Below are 18,215 nucleotides of genomic sequence, written 5' to 3' on the forward strand. Positions count from 1 at the left end.
AAAAATAAAAAAAGAAGTAGAAATAAAGGAAGACCCAAAAAATATTTATTAAACCAAGGGGTCTTGAAAAAAAAAAAAAAAAAAAAAAAAAAAAACTTGTAGACTTCATCGTGACTGCAGTGGCTGCAAAATTGCACGCAATCATTTCAATTCTAAAAGATGATTTTGGTCAAACATTTCTTCTTCTCAACACTGCTAACACAGACGCTCAGCAAGTGATATTGAAACCAACAGTAATTGTTCCAAGGCTTTGCAAGCCAACAGCAGTTGCAATTACAAAGACAACAGGCAGTCTCAGCATATCAGTGGGTTTGGAGGCCAAGGCATCACTACTTCCTATTAGAGGCAGATGAAATGAAAAAGAACATTATGCATTACCTGGAGGGAGAGTTGTGAAATACCTCCCAGTTCATTATGTGTACATACACCTACACTGCATAAACACCTATTTCTTTTCACTCCCGTCGTCCCTCAGCCCAGAACTGATTGATTAGATATTGAAAATGGTCTGTCAGCATGTTTTAGAGAGGTACTCATCTGATAATGAATGCATCACCTCGGCTGGAAGCTAATTATATTAGAGACACAACTTGGTTCTGCTGTCTTGCTCTCTCTGTGTGGGCTCCATTGGGAGACAAAGTCATCCGGCAGCACAGCTCTACCACTCCAGCTACGCTCATCAACTCTCACAGTAAAGATTTCCATTGGCTATGCCCACTTACTCTAAATTAAAAATTTGCTCTCCTGCCAGCTGCCTGGACTCCACCAGGTACACACTCACAACCCCCAGGAATGCATTAAGACAAAGAGTGATAGTGACAGACACAAACTAAGTTATGGAGCTACCTGATCTGCAACAGCGCGAGACAATTTGTCCATCCTGGAACCGGCTTCTGCAATCTTCTTCGCTGCGTTGATCACATCTGAGGAGTTCTTCAGGGGGCCTTTTCCTCTGTAGGAAGGAAAAGAAACAAAGGACTGTGAGCGAAGAATTAAAGCCATAGATAATGAAAAACTTTAAGACTGAGTATAGCACCAGTAACACAAGACATGAAATCCACCAAAAAAACCCCAGCAAAATATGTATTTTTCATACGGAAAAGAAAACTGAAGGATAAATATGTAAGTCTGAAAATACGTAAATATGTAAGTCAGAACTAGGTAGTGCTTTGTAAATGAAACCATAAGCAAACTTCTAAGTATTTGAGATATTTATTGTGATAGACCAACACAAAGCAGTGCATAATTGTAAAGCATAAGATAAATGATAAATGTATTTTACGTTTTTTGGGGGCCTTTACCAGTTTCACCAGTAGAGTGACATTTTTGCCTTGTCTTGTCTTTCAACGGCCTGTTTTTGGAACTAGCTTTCATTTTAATAGCCAGATTTCAGAAATGCACGCCTTTGTACATAAATTCCCCATCCTAAACTGTTGATTAGGGTTGTACAATTTATTGTATAGTCATTAGTATCACAATATGACAATACACCATAAGGGAAACTGTAAGAGTTGTCTGAGCCAGAATAAATGAGAGGTGACAAGAGGTTGGGGTATACCCTAGAAATGTCACTTCATTGCGGAGCATCACAAAGAGACACAACTCAAACAGCCATGGATACATGCTCACTCCTAAGGGTAATTTAGAGAGACCAACTATCTAGCAGGTTTTTGGACTGTGGAGGGGGGGGGGGAAGAGGGGGGCGGTATCACTGGGGTGTCAGTAGAGAAGTCATGCATGCATGGACTAAATATTCAAACTCCATACAGAAAAACGCCAAGCCTGGATGTGCACCTATAACTTTCTTGAAACCGGACAACAGTGCTAATAACTGAATCAGCAGTTCACATAACATTTGCAGTATTACTGAAAAGAAATTACACAAAGTCAGACAAAAGACTGCACTGCATTTTATATAAATGTATCCTAATAAAGGGCGCTTAACACAAGGCAAGTTTTTAGATTGTGTTTTAAAGGAGCTGTATCATGCAAAATCCACTTTGTAGCTCTTTTTTGTTTGTTTAGCGTCTACAAGTGCAAAAAAAATAAAATATTCTCTCCTGGTGCTGCATAAATATCTACATTATTTTTGGGTTATATTTTTCAGTCTGTTCATACTTCTCTGTTGCCTGTAATGTTTTCTTATCTATTGCGTCACTGTACTTGCTGTGGAGCTGCTAAACAAGATCATGATGACTTCCGGCTAATCGGTTTAGTGAATCCGCAGGTAACCACAAAAGTGGTTAGTTGCTAATAATGCTAAATACAACAAAGCTTATTTCAGGAATGGGTTTCCTGTGTTAATAATGACGTCTTGGCCATGTTACTAGCTCAATGCTACGCTGAGATAGCAGCACTGATGCTACTAGCATTGATAGTAACGCTTCATATTATGCTACTGTTTAGTTGTGACCACTAAGGACATTTGTGTGCTACGTGTGATTGTTGTTCAGTGACAAGCTAATATGTGTTGCATGTGCCAGTCTGAATGTGGTCAACATCAAGTATTAATGGTGCAGTCATAGCACCACAGGCACACACACTCATGACGAATCACTGCTCTGATCTGTAATTAGTGACTTGTTTCTGTTTTATCCCATGTTTTTTAACTGCAAGGGATCACAACTCAATGAACTGGGTCAGCAAGCATCAGACTGTTTAGGGGGAAATTTCCCAGGCCTAGATGGAGGAAATCAGAAAAGTTTTTTGCTGAATATACAGTGTCTTCCAAAAGTACTGGTAACCCTTTGACTTTTTCAGATTTCATCATCTTACGAGCGCAAACCTCAGTGTATTCTCAAAGGATTTTATGTGCTAGAGCAATTCAGATTAATGTTCAATAAATTGTAGAAATCCATTCTGAAAAACGCTGCATGTCTTTGGTCCTCTTGTCTCAACTCGAGTTGATACTGACATTTTCGGCTATTCTGATATAAAAACTGCTCCAGCAAAGTCTGAATCGTCTGAAAAAAAGAAACAAAAAACATCCCCACATCTTGACGCAGCCACTGCCTTGTTTTACTGTGGGAATAGTGAATTTAGGGTGAACGATGTTAAATGTTTGTCACGCTGCATTTTGCATGTTGGCACTTTAATGTAGACGAGTAAACGTACACACAATCATTGAATGTTTTATAATGACATTTTAGGTGGTGATTTTACCTGGTGAAGTCGGTCATTTCCATCATGATCATACACATCTGTTTTGCCAGCACAATGATGTCATTGCCGTTGTCGTCCCATTTGGCCACTTCTGCATCCAGCTTGCACTTCTCTTGTCTGAAGCTCTCTACCTGCTCGGCAATCTTTGCCTTCTCCTCCTGGGGAAGTTGTGCCATGATGGCCTGCAGGCAACACAGAAAAACAAAAGCATCAGAAGTGGTAGAGGAGATGCCAGAAAGGTAAAACTTAGAAGAATAAATTGGCAACATGACTCAGGAGAAGGAATATAAGAGAAAGGAATTGAGGAAGAGATAAGACTAGAGAAGAGGGAAGAATAGAAAATGAAGAAAACGTTGAAGAAGTAGAGGGATTAGGTAAGTAGAAGTGCCTACTGCATGAAGGTAAAAGGAGGACGAAAGCACCCTTTTTTTAAACTTTAAGAAACTGCATAACTACAAACTTGAACATTAATTCTATCATCTTGCCCTTTAAGAACACTTTCAAATAAAGTTCTTGACTTTGTATTTAATGACGGGACCTTTTCAAAACCCTTGACATCTTATACCCATAAAAGCAAATCCATTTTTTGCCTTCATAGTTTTTTTTTCCCGGCTGTGAAAATACATTTCCTCTCTTAGCAGCCTTTGGGGGCAGGTCCAAAATGGCATAAATCTTGTGGCGAGGTCACAGGCACAGTTAGGACCTAGTATTATTTGGAAGATAAATGTATAATTACCTTGCCTCTAAGACCAGAGAATGAATAATGCATTTCTTCAACATTATGTCAGCAGGGTGAGGTGGAAGGAAGAGTAACCTGGTTTCCATTAGGTCGATTATATTGACTCCAGAAGCACAGATTGAAAACGAGTACAGTGGAAAAAACAGAAAAGTCACTATTAGTTTTTTAACCTCACCTATTAATCACTGTCCTCCAAAGAACTGTCATTTTTCCTGTTATAAAAACCCAAGTCCTCCTTATCCCTTTTCCTTCCTGACTCTCTCACAAGATAGTTGGTGTGTGTTAGGGGGAGGGAGATGGGGTACAGTGAGATGCGAGTCACTTTGCTTGCTGGTAGACGTGTCAGGTGAAAAAAAAAAAAAAAAAAAAAGTGGTTTATTTGTCCCCCTGAAATTCTTTCAGAGAAAATACGGAGGGAGAGCCACAATGGGAAACAGAAAATTGAAATTACAGGCATAAACAGAAAGGCGTAGAGGCCCAGCTTTCTCATCAGCGGCTAACGGGTGCGTCGATGAGTTTAGGCCTTCTGATCGCTCTCCGAGTGCGGCGGCGCATTCATGGTGGTTAGTTGAAAAGAAAAAGAAAAAAAATGCCTGGCATAAACAAACAAGCTAAAGTAGCCCCCTCAAGCCCAGTGTAGATTTCCTCTGCTGCTCGTGCCAGGACACACAAACAACAGCATGGAGGCAAATCCCATTAAACAGCATGGGGGGTGAAAACACTGCTTGCATTTAAAACAAATACCAAGTTAATATGTATTTAGACTGCACAGCAAGGAAGGAACTATTTAAAACACACATTCGATTTTTAGCAAGGCATCACATATTACCACTGCGGGGCGTGTGTGTGTGTGTTGCTTTGAGTTGTTGTGAATTCGGGGATCTGGGCCAGCAGTACTCTTATTCATTTAATCAATAATTGAACATCTAATATATATGACTGCTTTACATATTAAATACCCTGCTGTAGATTAACTCAGTAATTAGACAAAGCCCTTAAGTTATTTACATTCAAGTTGTTTTTTTAATGAAAAGTATATGCTAGGAAAAAGAAACAAGTAATCGTTTCATGCAGTAATGGTTGTCCCTCCCTTGCTTTTCAATTGGGATTTTTCTATAGCTGAGAAACATACAGATTGGTCAAGATGAATCTTCTGCTTTGCAAATGTTTTGTAATTTACTCATTTTGACCCGCATAAGATGAACATGCAATATTTTTTTTTATATCTGCCTTTTCATTCATCATTTCAAAAGTCCTAACTTTACCTCAAAGTTAGGACTTTGTGGTAAGGTTCTCTATTTTGAGAAGTTCTCTGTTTGTCGAGCAGGTTTTTAATTTTTTTTAAGGTAAATAATTTGAGTCAAAATTATTGATAAAGAGAGAGATTGGCTGGTGACCGCACTCAGTCACTCTATTTTGTTTAATCAGCTGTGAAGAAACTCAAATGTTCATTATTTTGGCAGTCAATGAATGCAAAGTTTCTAAGCTAAAAGGCTGCAACGACATTCTTCAGTGCGAACGTTCTTTCTGAAGAAAGAAGACTCAATATTAGCTATTTTTAAGTATCAATGAGCTGAAGTCAAGGCAACTGTATTTTTTTAAAAGGTGGGTGGATGACAGCATTTTTGGAACAATACCTCAAGGCCAGTTTAAACATTGACTATAGTCATGTTGGAATTCATGCACTATGAGATTCCTCTGAAGAAAACTATTTGTTAAAATGTTCAGAGAGCAACAAGAGGCTTTAAATGTACCAATAAGTTTGGCTCAGTAAAGTAACATGTGCAAAGCTGTCTCAGATAACAGGCTGAGCTGGACAGCAAACACCAATGCAGATGCTGAGAAAGAGATATTTTTGCTCACATTTCTAACCTCAACAAAAAAGGAAAAAAAAAAAAAGGAGTCCTCAATTGAAGATATGGGAGCAGGATGTATAGCAGGAGGAATGATGTCCCTGATAATGTGGAATAAAAATTTAGTTTTACATCTGCTCTTTGAAACGGGGTTAGAAAAATGTGTAACCTTCGTTTCCTTAACTGAGTTACTAAAGAACACTGAAATATTATTTAAGTGTAGTACGTGCACTTAAGATTTCTTCCACAGACGTTTAATTTTTCTGCAGCGAAAAGGGATCAACATGCTTTAGGGAATACACACAGAGGCTGGTTGTTACAGTAGATAATGTGAACTTTACTAATCTGCAATCAAATATACAAAAGACAGCTTAAAGTGTCAGCTCTGTAACACATTCCTTGTTTTAATACAGTATTAAAATGCTTTCTTCCAGCAAATTCACTTTCTAATAAGGACTGGTAAAACTGTACTAAAAAAAATGTGCTTAATCGCAGTTAATTCATGATTTAACTTGCGGTGTTATTATTTTTTCACATAGTGCCATTTTGGTTTGGATGAATATTTTTTCATTGATAAATAAAATACTAATTTGAGGCTTTTTATAGATTTATTCAGGTTATGTGATACTAAAAAAAAAACCAAAAAGGAAAAATAAAAACAAACAAAGAAAAAAAAAAAAAACAGGAAATCTGAATAGTAACTAAACACACGGTAAATATTTTTCCACTGCACTTTTCTTACCGTGAAATGATATAACAACTCTTCACCTTTCAAAATAATTCAGCTAATGAATATTAAACCATTTGGGGGCATTAACACATTCTGTTTATGGCATTCTATATTTGTCCTTGTGTTGTTAGGAAGGGGAGCGCCCCACCCAAATAAAAAACGAGAAAGTAGCATACCATGTCTTGATGAATCAGAATATGGTGAATTTCAAACCTTCTATCCTAATACTTGCACTCGATACAAAATGGCACACGTTAACAGAACACACACTTCATAAACGTGGCAGGACTTAATATTACACATAAAGCTCTTCATCGTAACATTAAACTTCAGTTTAGATAGAATGTGATACTCTTTATAATCCTCCCTAAGTGCTTTGCCATCAACAAGAATAACTCTGACTTAAAAATGTTTTATTTATGTTTCTGTTTTCATCTAAAACCAGTTTTATTGCAGCGTTTCTGTGAACACAACAAAGCTAATTTCAGCCCACTGACTCTTCATAAGCTCTTGTGCGCTCAGCTTGAAGTTTGGGTATGCCAGTGGCACCCTGGGGTGTGGTTTGCTGATTACATGCTCATGTCCAATGTGGGCAAAAATATAATGTAAACAAAGCTGCTCGGTAATTGCTGCCTAATCACCAGGAGCTCGGTTGACTGTGCTGTGACATTCATCGGAACCGCCTGAGTTCAGGTCAGTAGGGCTGTCTTTCACATATTGAGTTTTCATATAGTCCCCGTGTCCAACTGTTAAAGCAATCGATGACTCACTCATTTCTATAATAACTCTAAAGTGTATACAGCTGGTATCATAGATATGGCCATGTGTGATATTTGCTTAATGCCAATGCTCTGAGTCAGACAGTGCAAATGTAAACAGAGATTTATTAATAATTCTATGTGTGGCTAATTCTCTGAGTCAAATAAGGAATCTTCACTGCAATCTCTATACAAAAGAAGCGCATTAAATCAGGGCAGGCTGCTCCCCCACACAAATAAAAGGAGCTAAAAGTCTCGGGGAGAAAGACTGAAAATTCCCTGACTGAAAAATAGGTTCAAGGGGGGTTGGGGAGAGAGAGTCAGGGATTTGGTTAGTATAGCAATTCACTTCTAAAATGGTGTGACAAAAGAGAGCCTGTCAGGGAGGAAAGGCAGAGAAAGGGTTTGTGAACACAAAGGAAAGCTGCACAGCACAGGGGTAAACACATGAGCCAATTGGGACGTCAGAGGAGCACAGCAATGGTGCTGCACCCAGCCCCCACCCCATCTCAGCCGCCTCCCCCAGTAGCTCTCTAGAATTCACTTATCCCCAAATCCCTTCCCCTTCTTTACTGATAACAACAAGGAGCGGGCCTTGGGAGCTTAACATAGTGGCAAATCCAGCCGAGGGAGAGCAGCGCCAATACACTCTGCGACTAGGCTACGTCTGCGGGGATTAGAGCGCTTTCCGGGTTTCTTCACCAAGTGCGGCATTTTGAAATGACTTTAATTTCTTTCATTTGAAATAAACTGCCCAGACACTCAGAGTTCAATTTTATGGATGACCTATCAGCAAAGCTATCCAATCACAGCGTTTAAAAATGTTTACAGTGTGTTTGACTGCCTGCGAACCATCCATGGCATGTCACACAAGTGAAGGTTTTGTTTAGATTCCTTAGAATTATAATTTACCTTTTTTTGTTTTTATATTTCTTTATATATATATATATATATATATATCATCTCGCGCTCAAAAAGAAAGCAAAAGGTGAAGCCCTTTGCAGGGCAAAACACAAACAGAATAAGCTCCCGAGAAAGCCTTAAACTCGATTTGATGTTACAAAAAGACTTGAGAGAACAGTGAGGCAGAGTAGAATTGAGATATCACATAAGCGTCCTTTGTATGATATCTGTGCACTGGATGGGCTTGGAGGGATCACAACTGTAAACCTCAGTGTGCTCATGTCAGCTCCTATGGAGAAAATGGATTACTTTCCTTGTCTGTTTGAAAGAGAAGACGGAGCACCAGCGTGGACTTGGCATGACCGTAAGAGGACAGCGAGCTTTATCCTAACACCACAGACTGGAGCAGATTGTGCAAATCACCACTACTTTACAGCAAAAAAAAAAAACAAAACAAAAAAAACATCTTTTATGGATGTGTTTGCCCTGTGCGTGTTTTAAATTTTAATCTCAGAGGCCATGACACTGTCGGCTGGTAGAAAAACAGCACACATCTAGCTGTGAAAAATACTGTCAGTATGCCAGATATTTACTACAGGGGAATTTAAAAAAAAAAATATGTACAAGTAGGAAAAATATCATCCGTTTTTTTTTTTATTTATCCAAACATATTTGCAACATGTGTTAATGCACTTTAATCCGCTCTGCATCGCTGTATTACAGTCAGAAGTCACGAGAAATGGGACACTTTGCAACTTAAAACTGTTCTCAAATAGCGCTGCCCACTCACAGCTTAGCTGAGTGCCAGAAAAACTAGTTAACAGTTTGGTACTGTAAAGCTCTTTTGTGTACAAGTGTTGGTGCATCTTAGCTCAGATGGCTCTGCAATGTTACACTGCAGGAGCCCTAGTGGGAGTACAAATACAACAAACCAAAGTACTTCACACCCAGAACCCCCACAGTCTTTCTTGGAGGAAGCCACAACTTCCTCTTCATTGCAAAGATCTGAGGTTAAACTTTATCTATTAAAGTTTAACAAGATGCTTACATGTTAGTAAGCATCTTGGATATATTACCAAGACATCTCTTCCATACTTTGTCTTATTACACCCTCAAACTCAATGTATTTTTGGAGATGAACCAATGCAAAACAGCAGATCACTGTAATTGACTTACATTATTTTTTTTACAAATAAAAAAAACAAAAAAGCATGGAATGTGATTGCTTATGGTTCCAGTTTTTTCTGAAACTCCAAAATAGAATCACCAAATTACAAAAGAGAATCCACTTGTGTCAAATGTAGACTCAGAGGTTTGCTAGAGATCATAAGATGAGATGTTGTTCTGGAAAAAAAAAAAAAAAAAAAAAAGAGATGTGAGACTGCAGCAGTGGTTCATTCTCCAGCAGGAAAATAGCCCCAAATAAACAACCAGAGCTACAATGTGATGGCTTCAGGCAAAACATATTCACATGACCCAGCCAAAGATAACAAAATCAAAGTGTAAAAATGAATGTTCATGAGACATTCCCCAAAAAGACTTGCGGTTTTGACTACAAAGAAAACTGGTTACACAGTACTGACTTAACCAAAGTAAATAAGTAAAACAGACACACGTTGCGGGTTATTCTTTGTGAAACATTTTGAAAACCAATTATCATTCTACTCCAATATACAATTAGACACTTTGTATACACAGCTATACTGCACAAATAAAATATTACATTTCGAAAGAAAGCATTAACTTAGAAGCAATTCAAAATCTCAAAGAAATGTTTATAAAATCGCTATGTCATTACTTCTTCAATCAGAACTGCTCCATTAAAGTGTCACCATTTGTTTCCTATCACATAGACTTTGCAAACAGAACTCGAGCGAGTGTGCAGAGCTGTTCTATAGTGGAAAAAGTAATTTCAAAAGAAAAATCTTTTGACACAATTCCCAGTCCTTCTCAGAAGGGAATATTCTAGCATATTTATACCGGAATGAGACTGTATTATTCAAAGAAACAGCAAAGAAAACCAGGTAAAATCAAAAGCTGCGGTTCAGACTCAACATGTCTGTTAGCAAGCTAAATGTTAAAACTGGGGCATGAAACCCAATTTTAGACAAACTGGGTCAAGCACACCAGCTTTCTGAAAGACTGTGAAAAGAAAAGAAAAGAATGGCCCAGTCAAAGTCTCAACATCAGCTCAGCAGCTCAAACTAAAATGTTAAGAATGTGCATGTCTCCATTAACTGGAAGTTTCAGAGTGGACAAAACTAAAAGAATAACACACTAATGCCCACTTAACTATAAACTTAGACATAGTGGCTATAAAAATGCTTTAGTTAAACAAATACACCATGGGGCTTTGAAGCCGACTTAGGTTTTGCTTATTTTAAGGATGACCAATGGGTTTGATGGAAAATGTGTTAAATTGCTGAGGTAGTTTGCTGACAGTGGCCCTATGAATTACTTTAAACACCTTGACATTATTGCTCCTAATGGCTCCTTGAGGAAGAAAAGATTGCCTTCTACTCATGTACTGAGATTTTTCCAACAGAGAATAAAAAAACGACATCATTAAGGAGGTAGTAGCTGCACATTACAGACCTTTAACTAAAGCAGGCTTCTGATTTGATTGGATTTATTTCCCCCCTTTTAGTGGATTACCCTGATGTTAGCAGGCAGTACCGAGTCTCGCCTGGGCCACAGGGAGAGGCATTGAGCCAAGTCACACTTCTGCCTTTCACAATCCATTCAACATGCAGCACACCGCTAGACACTGTGTTGCTGGAGGGGAGCAGGCACTGATACCCTCTTAATGTCCTTTAAGCTGGGCCCAAGTGAAAAATTGCTAATGTGCAACAAAGCCCAGGCCCTGGCGATCACGACTGGGGCCTTGGCAAAGGTTTGTGTCACATGTTGGGGAGAGTCTGAAGGGAGGTTGGTAATTACTTCTTTGTTTGTGATTTGCAATTTTACACCTGTCATCCCTGAACGGTGCTAATTTCAAATCGTGACGCTTGTTAGAATCTGTTAAATGCTGCAGAAGTGGAACACGTTGGACGGGCTGATTCATGTGCTGCTGGGAACACGACAGACATCACTTCAAACTACATCTGAAAAGCTACTGTTACTGTTGAAACAAAAAAAAACTTTTATGTAGACTGCCTGTGCTTTATACAACAAAAATAGATATGCTTTTCCCTGTTGTTCTTTGTTGCAAGTTCCATAACTGGGGCAGATGTGAAAAGGTGTAGCACAGTAGGAAGTGATTACCCACTCACCCGAGCGCTCTGACCAGCAATAAGCTGGTCATCTTCAGTCTGGACGCTAGTCCTGCTGCGAGTGTCATAGTCCTCCTGTTCGAAGTCTGAGTCATCTTCCAACTCCTCTGGCGTCTGCAGGAAGCACAAAAGCAAAGTCAGAAGAAAACAAACCAATCAAACCTCAGTGGTGAAAAAGTTCAGTTGCATAAACTTCATTTTTTTCTAAAAAGGTAAAGCACCTTTCATTCTTTCTGTTTTGAATTCCGAATACAATACAGCAACTGTGGATTTAGTTCAAAGTGAACTCAGTAAGTAGTCAGCCAAATGACCCGCAAAATTATTCCAAAGGACATTTGTGGACACCTGAAGCAAAACTCAGAGGTAAGAAAGAAAAAAATGTTCTGTTCTACATATAAATCTATATATTTCTATATGTGAACAGACAGATCCAGAATGTTTATTTAGATTAGTCGCATAATTAAGATTTTTGAGTGGCCAGAAACAAACTTCTTGATTGAATGAACATAATTTTAAATTTCAAACTGCCAAACATAGGAATAGAGTTGTACTACATAAAAGTGAACAAATGCGGAAGATAGTTATTTTTTTTTCTTTTTCTACAAAGCAGTAGGAATTAGCTCTAGAGGAATAAAAATAAAAGTAATCTGAAGCCAAGTATCATTTATAGGCTAATATCTGGGTCTGTTTCAGAAGACAGATGGAATTGTAAACAAACAGAAAAAAAGACTAAACTACATCAAAAAGAGTCTCCAAATTTTAGCTAAAAAAATGGAGCATGCAGCTACTTTTAAGACTCTGTCATTATTTGACTTTGAACATTTGAATTATTTAATTATTATTTTTAATTATTTAAAACAGAGAACTAGACACTTTCACCAAATTCCATGTCTTTAACAAGGCATGGTTGTCCCTTACAATTGAAATAATTTAAAACTGACATAAAAAGACTGCAGTGCCCAGTTTTTTAGTAGAACTTTTGAAATAGATAGGCAAGAAATGCAATGCCTTCTAGGTCTAAAACAGCTCACATCCCTAATCTTCTTTGATCTGTTATGATCAAACATTTCTCTGTATTAGTCCCCGTACAACAGTAAGGTTTGCAACTTTCTTTTGAAGATGCACTATATTCAAACAGCTTTGTGTAGTGGCATTAAATCTTTATTGTCGTTCTTCTCAAGTCTGAACAAAAATCTGTAAAAGGCAAAGTAAAATATTCCAAGACCATCCATTACATAGTTTTTTTTTTCCTGACTTCTCATAAATTACAGGAACAAAGATTCCTATCATTTTATGAATCTTTGTTTATAAAAACAGAATCTCAATTCTGAAAAGTCATTTTCATTTAAGGGAAAATCTGAACAGGCTCCTTCATCTGTTGGAGTCCATATTTGTTTTCAGGACACATCCGGCAGCTGACCTGATAGAAGGCAAAGCTTCACAGTGAAATATGTACATTTGTTAAATAATAACGGTAGCATTTCAAAAACACCTATCCGCATTTACCCTTACAAACTGTTGAGTGAAGAGCTGACTAATGTTATACTGTCAAAGTACTCTGAATAAAAGCACTTAAGAACTACAAATAGTAATCAAACAAGGCTGCTGGAAAATAATAACCACAGCAGTATTAAAGGAAACAGACTTAACTTGTTTCAAGCTTTCTATTATTTTTGGATTTTGTTTGTTGACTGGCACTTTTGTTAAAAAGAAAAGCTGAAAAAGGCATAAGCTCAGCGTGTCTCAGCAAGCAACGTTTATAAAATGGGACAGAAAATCCTCAAAGTATTGAAAGTATTAATGACTTACTCCTACAATTTCTCAACATTGGTTATTATTGTATCTTAATCCTTACAGTTTGCTATGTCATGGCTGCAGAAATATATTTCTTAGGTGTTTATGTTGCCAAGTGGCTGCTTTTGATCCTGTCATCGAAAGTGGTCACAGAAGATTTAGGTCCATGGAGTGAAGGCAGAACTTGCAGGGCTGCTAAAAAAGTGATTTCTGGAGACACGGTGACCAACTGTTTTATATAAGTAATCTAGCATGTTGCTGGTTTTTGTCACCTGGAATCTGTTCCTTTCATTTTTCTTGTGGTCACTGATTCCTGGTGATAAAACGATGGCATGAAACAAGGTGGGTTAGCGCAACCATCACATCATTTTTTAGTTCCTATTAGTAATACTACCAGGCAGCCCAGATCCCAGCGGGATGTAACCATCTCTTCTCTCTTAAGGCAACAAACATTTTCAGGACGTAACCTTTTGGGTGGGTCTACTGTCAGGCATCTCAGGCGTTGATTCACTTTGATCAAGCACCTGTCTTCAGTGTAATATGTCCTAGACGTGAACTTAATACCATCTGATTTGCCAGGTTTTGTATACTTTTGGTTCCCACATAAAGGACAGCTGAAACAGATAAGCCTGCACTGGTAGGGTATTACTTGGCACTGTGAACAACAGTAGCACTGTTCACTTCATTTGAAAATAAGCCCTTCATTTTTTCACATTTTGTGATTTTTATCATTTCAAATTTCAATACATTATGAGAGGTTAGACAGACCTACAAAAAGTGCCTCAAAATTACAAAGCAGAAAGGAATTTTAAATAGTTTTTACACGTTAGACTCTTTAACTGTCACTGCAAAAAAAACACTTACTGTACATGTTATCCAATCAAGCATGAGGATACCGGCGTCCTCATGAAGTCTGAAAAGTAAGGTATGAAGCATTCATGCCTCTAAGCTAATACTTTGAAGAATCACCATTAACTGTGGTTACAGCTGTCACTCGTGTAGAGAGCATCAGTGAACATCAGCTTTCATGTCCTGCCACAGACACTCAATTAGCAGTTGGTTTGGACGTTAACCCTGCCACTCTAACACATGAATATGCTTTGATCTGAACTATTCAGTTGCAGCTCTTGCTGCTTAGCGTCATGCTCGTGCTGGAAGGTGTTACAGATCGTACAGTCTATAACAGGTTTCCTTACAGGATTGCTCTATTTTTAGCACCATCCAACTTCCCACCATCTCTGACCAGCTTCCCCGTCTCTACTGGGAATAAAAAGCATCTCCACAGTTTTCCACCGCACATAAGCCTCTCTCACAAAACATTTTTGCCATAAATCCGCAGGGATGAGCTGCCTTTGAGCTCCGTCTGGCCATTCATAAATCACAAGTTGAGACAGTGGCATGACTTTTCAAAATTAGGCTGCTGTGGGGGGTTTGACAAGAGATACCGCATGGCATGCATGTCAGCACTACACATAGAATTTGCAAAGAAATATATATTTTGTATTTGCCTCTGTTTTATAGACCGGACTGATTGCAGGACTACTTGTCTTGTTGACAGTCTCCCACCTGAGCTGTGGACCTCTGCAGCTAATCCAGAGTTACCGTGTATCTCTCCAAGTAATGCTGTCCTTACCAAGCCTCTCACTTAAGGTAGACGGCCATGTTTTGGTAGGTTTGCATACTCTACATTTTTTTGATGAAGGCCTAAACAGTGATCTGCAAGAAGGTGTTTAAGGACATTTTACTTTTTTTTTTTTAAACGACACATTGAGGAAAGGGTCGTGGAGTAGAGGCAAAACTTTTCAAATTGCTTAAAAACGTTTAAATTATTAATTTAAGCTTTCTTTGTCCTCACAATTAAGTGGGTGTTGGTCTGTTAAACACTGTAAAATCACAATAATTTTTCAGATTTTAATGTGGTGAAATAGAAAAATGGTGAGGTATGAATATGTGTTTCTATTGATAAGGAATATGAATGTTAGACATAGTAACATTTTCTCAGGGACTGCTTAACATCAGCTAAGGATATCTTTTCTCGTTCCGTTCGTGAGTATGAAATGAAAAGTTATGGCGCAGGACGGGACTATTTTCCCTTTTAGTGTCTGGTCGGTGTGATTCCTGTAGGAGTTCATCTACAAACAAACAGCTTCAAGCAAACTTTGCCTCTATCTCTGCATGCCATGCTGGCTTGGAAGGTAACACAGCCAGCCAACATCTTTTTGGTCTGTTTGTTAGGCTTGCTAATATCTCCAGGCCCCTGATGTCATTGTGGGAGTTGGAAATGATGTTGCTTATCTCGGTCTCCTGCTCTCTGTTTTAGCCACTAGATGTTGTTCGACTCTCACTCTGGTCTTTTTTGGCCACAGGCTTCAGCATCTGCAAAAAGAAGTCGGGAATATTCACACACTACCAGCACATCATTTGGTTTCCCCCCGGGAGATGTCAAAATGCCACTGAAACCCAACCCTGTCTTTATGCCCAACATGATGGGCCTTTCTGCACGGGACTAAAGAGTTCTGGAGTGGTGACCGACTGTTTATAATATGAGCAAAACGACATTTGGGTAAGTGATACAAAAAGCAACTACTCTTCCATTTTATTATGGAAGAAACTACCTTAGCCTACATGAGTCATGGCTCGACTCCTTCCACCTGTGGCCTGGCAGCTTTTGCAACTTTTCTTTTAAAGTGAGATCCTGTCCAAAACGAGTGTGGAGTTCTGAAGTGGTTACTTATATAACTTGTGTGTCAAATGTGAAGAGATATTTGACATTCCGCTTTAGCATGGGCTACTGAAAGGGTTGGTGAATTAAACTGGGATGATGTCAGTCATCTCCAATTTTGCTAGTTAGTTTGTCATCGAACAATATAACCTGGTGTTTATGGTTATCTAAGAATAACAAATGCATTTAAATGATTCAATGCACAATCCTGCATTAAAATGGTTACTATAGAGTTAGCCAGTGCCAAGAAGTGTAGCTTTTTTCATGCTGTGATTACAAGAATATTTCTAGAAAAATGGGAGGGAAGGCTGCTTTTTAGGAAAAATAGATTTAACTTAATTCATTTTCGTGCAATCATGAATAAAGTGCCTTTGTGTAGTCATAAAAAATTTCAATTGCATTCTAAATTGACTTGTTGTTTTGATCTAGATCGGATCCAGCATTTTAGAATAACTGCTCTAGCATATTTGGCGCTTGCTCCATTTCAACGCATCTTTTCACTCTGCATGGCTAAGGTCGCATTAAATATTGAGCAGGAGGAACAGTCCTTCTCATTGGTCACAGCTCTGACTAGTCTCAGATCCAATCTCGTCTCCAAGTTAATTCTACTATGAGTCATTGAATACATTTAAAAAAAGTAAAAAATGAAGTTAAAAAAAAATTATTTGTTTCGTGCTTTAAAAAAAAGTTTGTTTTCTCAATGTGAAAAGATTGAAAACAGGAAGAATATAGACTTAGGGGAAGAATCAGTTATTGTTAAGTTGCATGTATTTTGTTTCATAATTACAGTGTGTTGCAGATTCGCACCATTTGACCCTGTTTTATTTCAGCTGCTTCACACATAATTGTTAGGTATGAAAGCAATCAGATGCAAAAAAAAAAAAAAAATCAAGGCAACAATGATTCCTAACACAGAGCTGCTAATGTCAGTGTAGCTACAGTTCATGCAAGGAAGTGGCAGATTTTTGTTCTGCAGTTTCACTAAAGCAATGTGACACTTGGCCTGACAAAAGCGATGCTTGCTCATACATAAAGACCGAGAAAGAATGCGGCCCCCTCATTTTTTTCAATGAGGTCACTGTGTGACGCAGCCGAGGTGCCAACTTAGAGGGCCAGTTACCAAGGAGACCAGGCACTCATGTGAACATCATGATGGGATGATTCCGCTGTTTACCTTGTGGTCATTCTAACAGAGGATTAAACTATTATGGGTATTATGATAATCTTACAAGCTAGTGAAACTCCAGTTTCTCTATTGCAAAGCCATGAGAGGTATTAAATAAACCTCTAAACTGAATGATTATAAAAATAGCTTTAAGTTATTTTATCATTTCTGGCGCCTTAAACAACACAATCCAAACTAAGCAGTGCCTTGGATTCAACCTAACTCTTCATTTTAAATAATCATACACAAGTGCCTTCCAAAAGTATTTACATCCTCTGAGGTTTTTCACATTGTCTTATTACAGACACAAACTGTATTTATTTTTTTGGGCAATTTAATGGTCCCAGATAATAGTGAAGAAAAGCAGAATAGTCCATGGTTGTAAAGTGGGGAAAAAAATCCCTCCCCAGACTTTAGAAGGGTTTCCTCCATCTTTTGTTGTTCTGATCAGCTCTGAACAACATCCGTGTCCTTGCTGGAGAAAAACATAACCACAGCATGATGATGCCACCACTGTGTTTTGCTGAGGGTTTAGGGATGATGTTAGTTTTCCAACACGAGGCTTTTACTTGTCTTTCACTGACCACTGTATCTTCTTTTATGAATTAACTGTTTCCTATTTGACTTGTTGAAAAGCTCTAACAGGAAGAAAACCAAATTTCCAATCTCAGTTGAGGATCTCAGCCTCTTTCTGCTTCTCTGACTGCTTTCTCTATTGGTAGGTTAGCAGTAGTGCTAGACACTTTACCTTTTTATATGATGCATTGAGTAGTGCTCCTTGCATCGAACTTCTCCAAAACGTTAAATCCATTGTTCATTTTGTTCTTAGACTATTTCCACACACCAGGTCTTGATGTTCTTCTACTCATATATATACTTTTTTTTTTTTTTTTACTGAAATCAGATTTTTTTGGTGTGGTTGTTCATATTAATTAAAAGCAACTGCAGTCAGACTTCTATGTACATGGTCTATAACCCAAAGCAACCCATATGTGTAGCATCACACAGCAGTGCAATGTTTACAGAAGTACAATTGGAATGGTACCATCTACGGCAGGGGTCCCCAAACTACAGCCCACGGGCCGGATCCGGCCCGCCTCCACATTTGTTCCGGCCC

The 18,215-nt window shown here is 38.4% G+C and overlaps 1 protein-coding gene across 1 annotated transcript; it reads right to left on the reverse strand.

Annotated features, from left to right (window-relative positions):
• Positions 1-811: 811 nt before the first annotated feature.
• Positions 812-11,569, reverse strand: LOC106943033 (catenin alpha-2-like). The gene is made up of 3 exons (XM_015026374.1): positions 11,418-11,569; positions 3,163-3,344; positions 812-952 (listed from the first exon to the last, which is right to left on the reverse strand). Exons 2-3 carry the CDS (start codon positions 3,336-3,338, stop codon positions 835-837), a joined length of 294 nt encoding a protein of 97 aa, XP_014881860.1. The 5' UTR covers positions 3,339-3,344; positions 11,418-11,569; the 3' UTR covers positions 812-834.
• Positions 11,570-18,215: the final 6,646 nt, after the last annotated feature.

The sequence above is a fragment of the Poecilia latipinna genome, unplaced genomic scaffold, assembly GCF_001443285.1.
Source record: "Poecilia latipinna isolate Pla-1442-1.1 unplaced genomic scaffold, P_latipinna-1.0 Scaffold4806, whole genome shotgun sequence".
NCBI classification, from domain to species: Eukaryota; Metazoa; Chordata; class Actinopteri; order Cyprinodontiformes; family Poeciliidae; genus Poecilia; species Poecilia latipinna.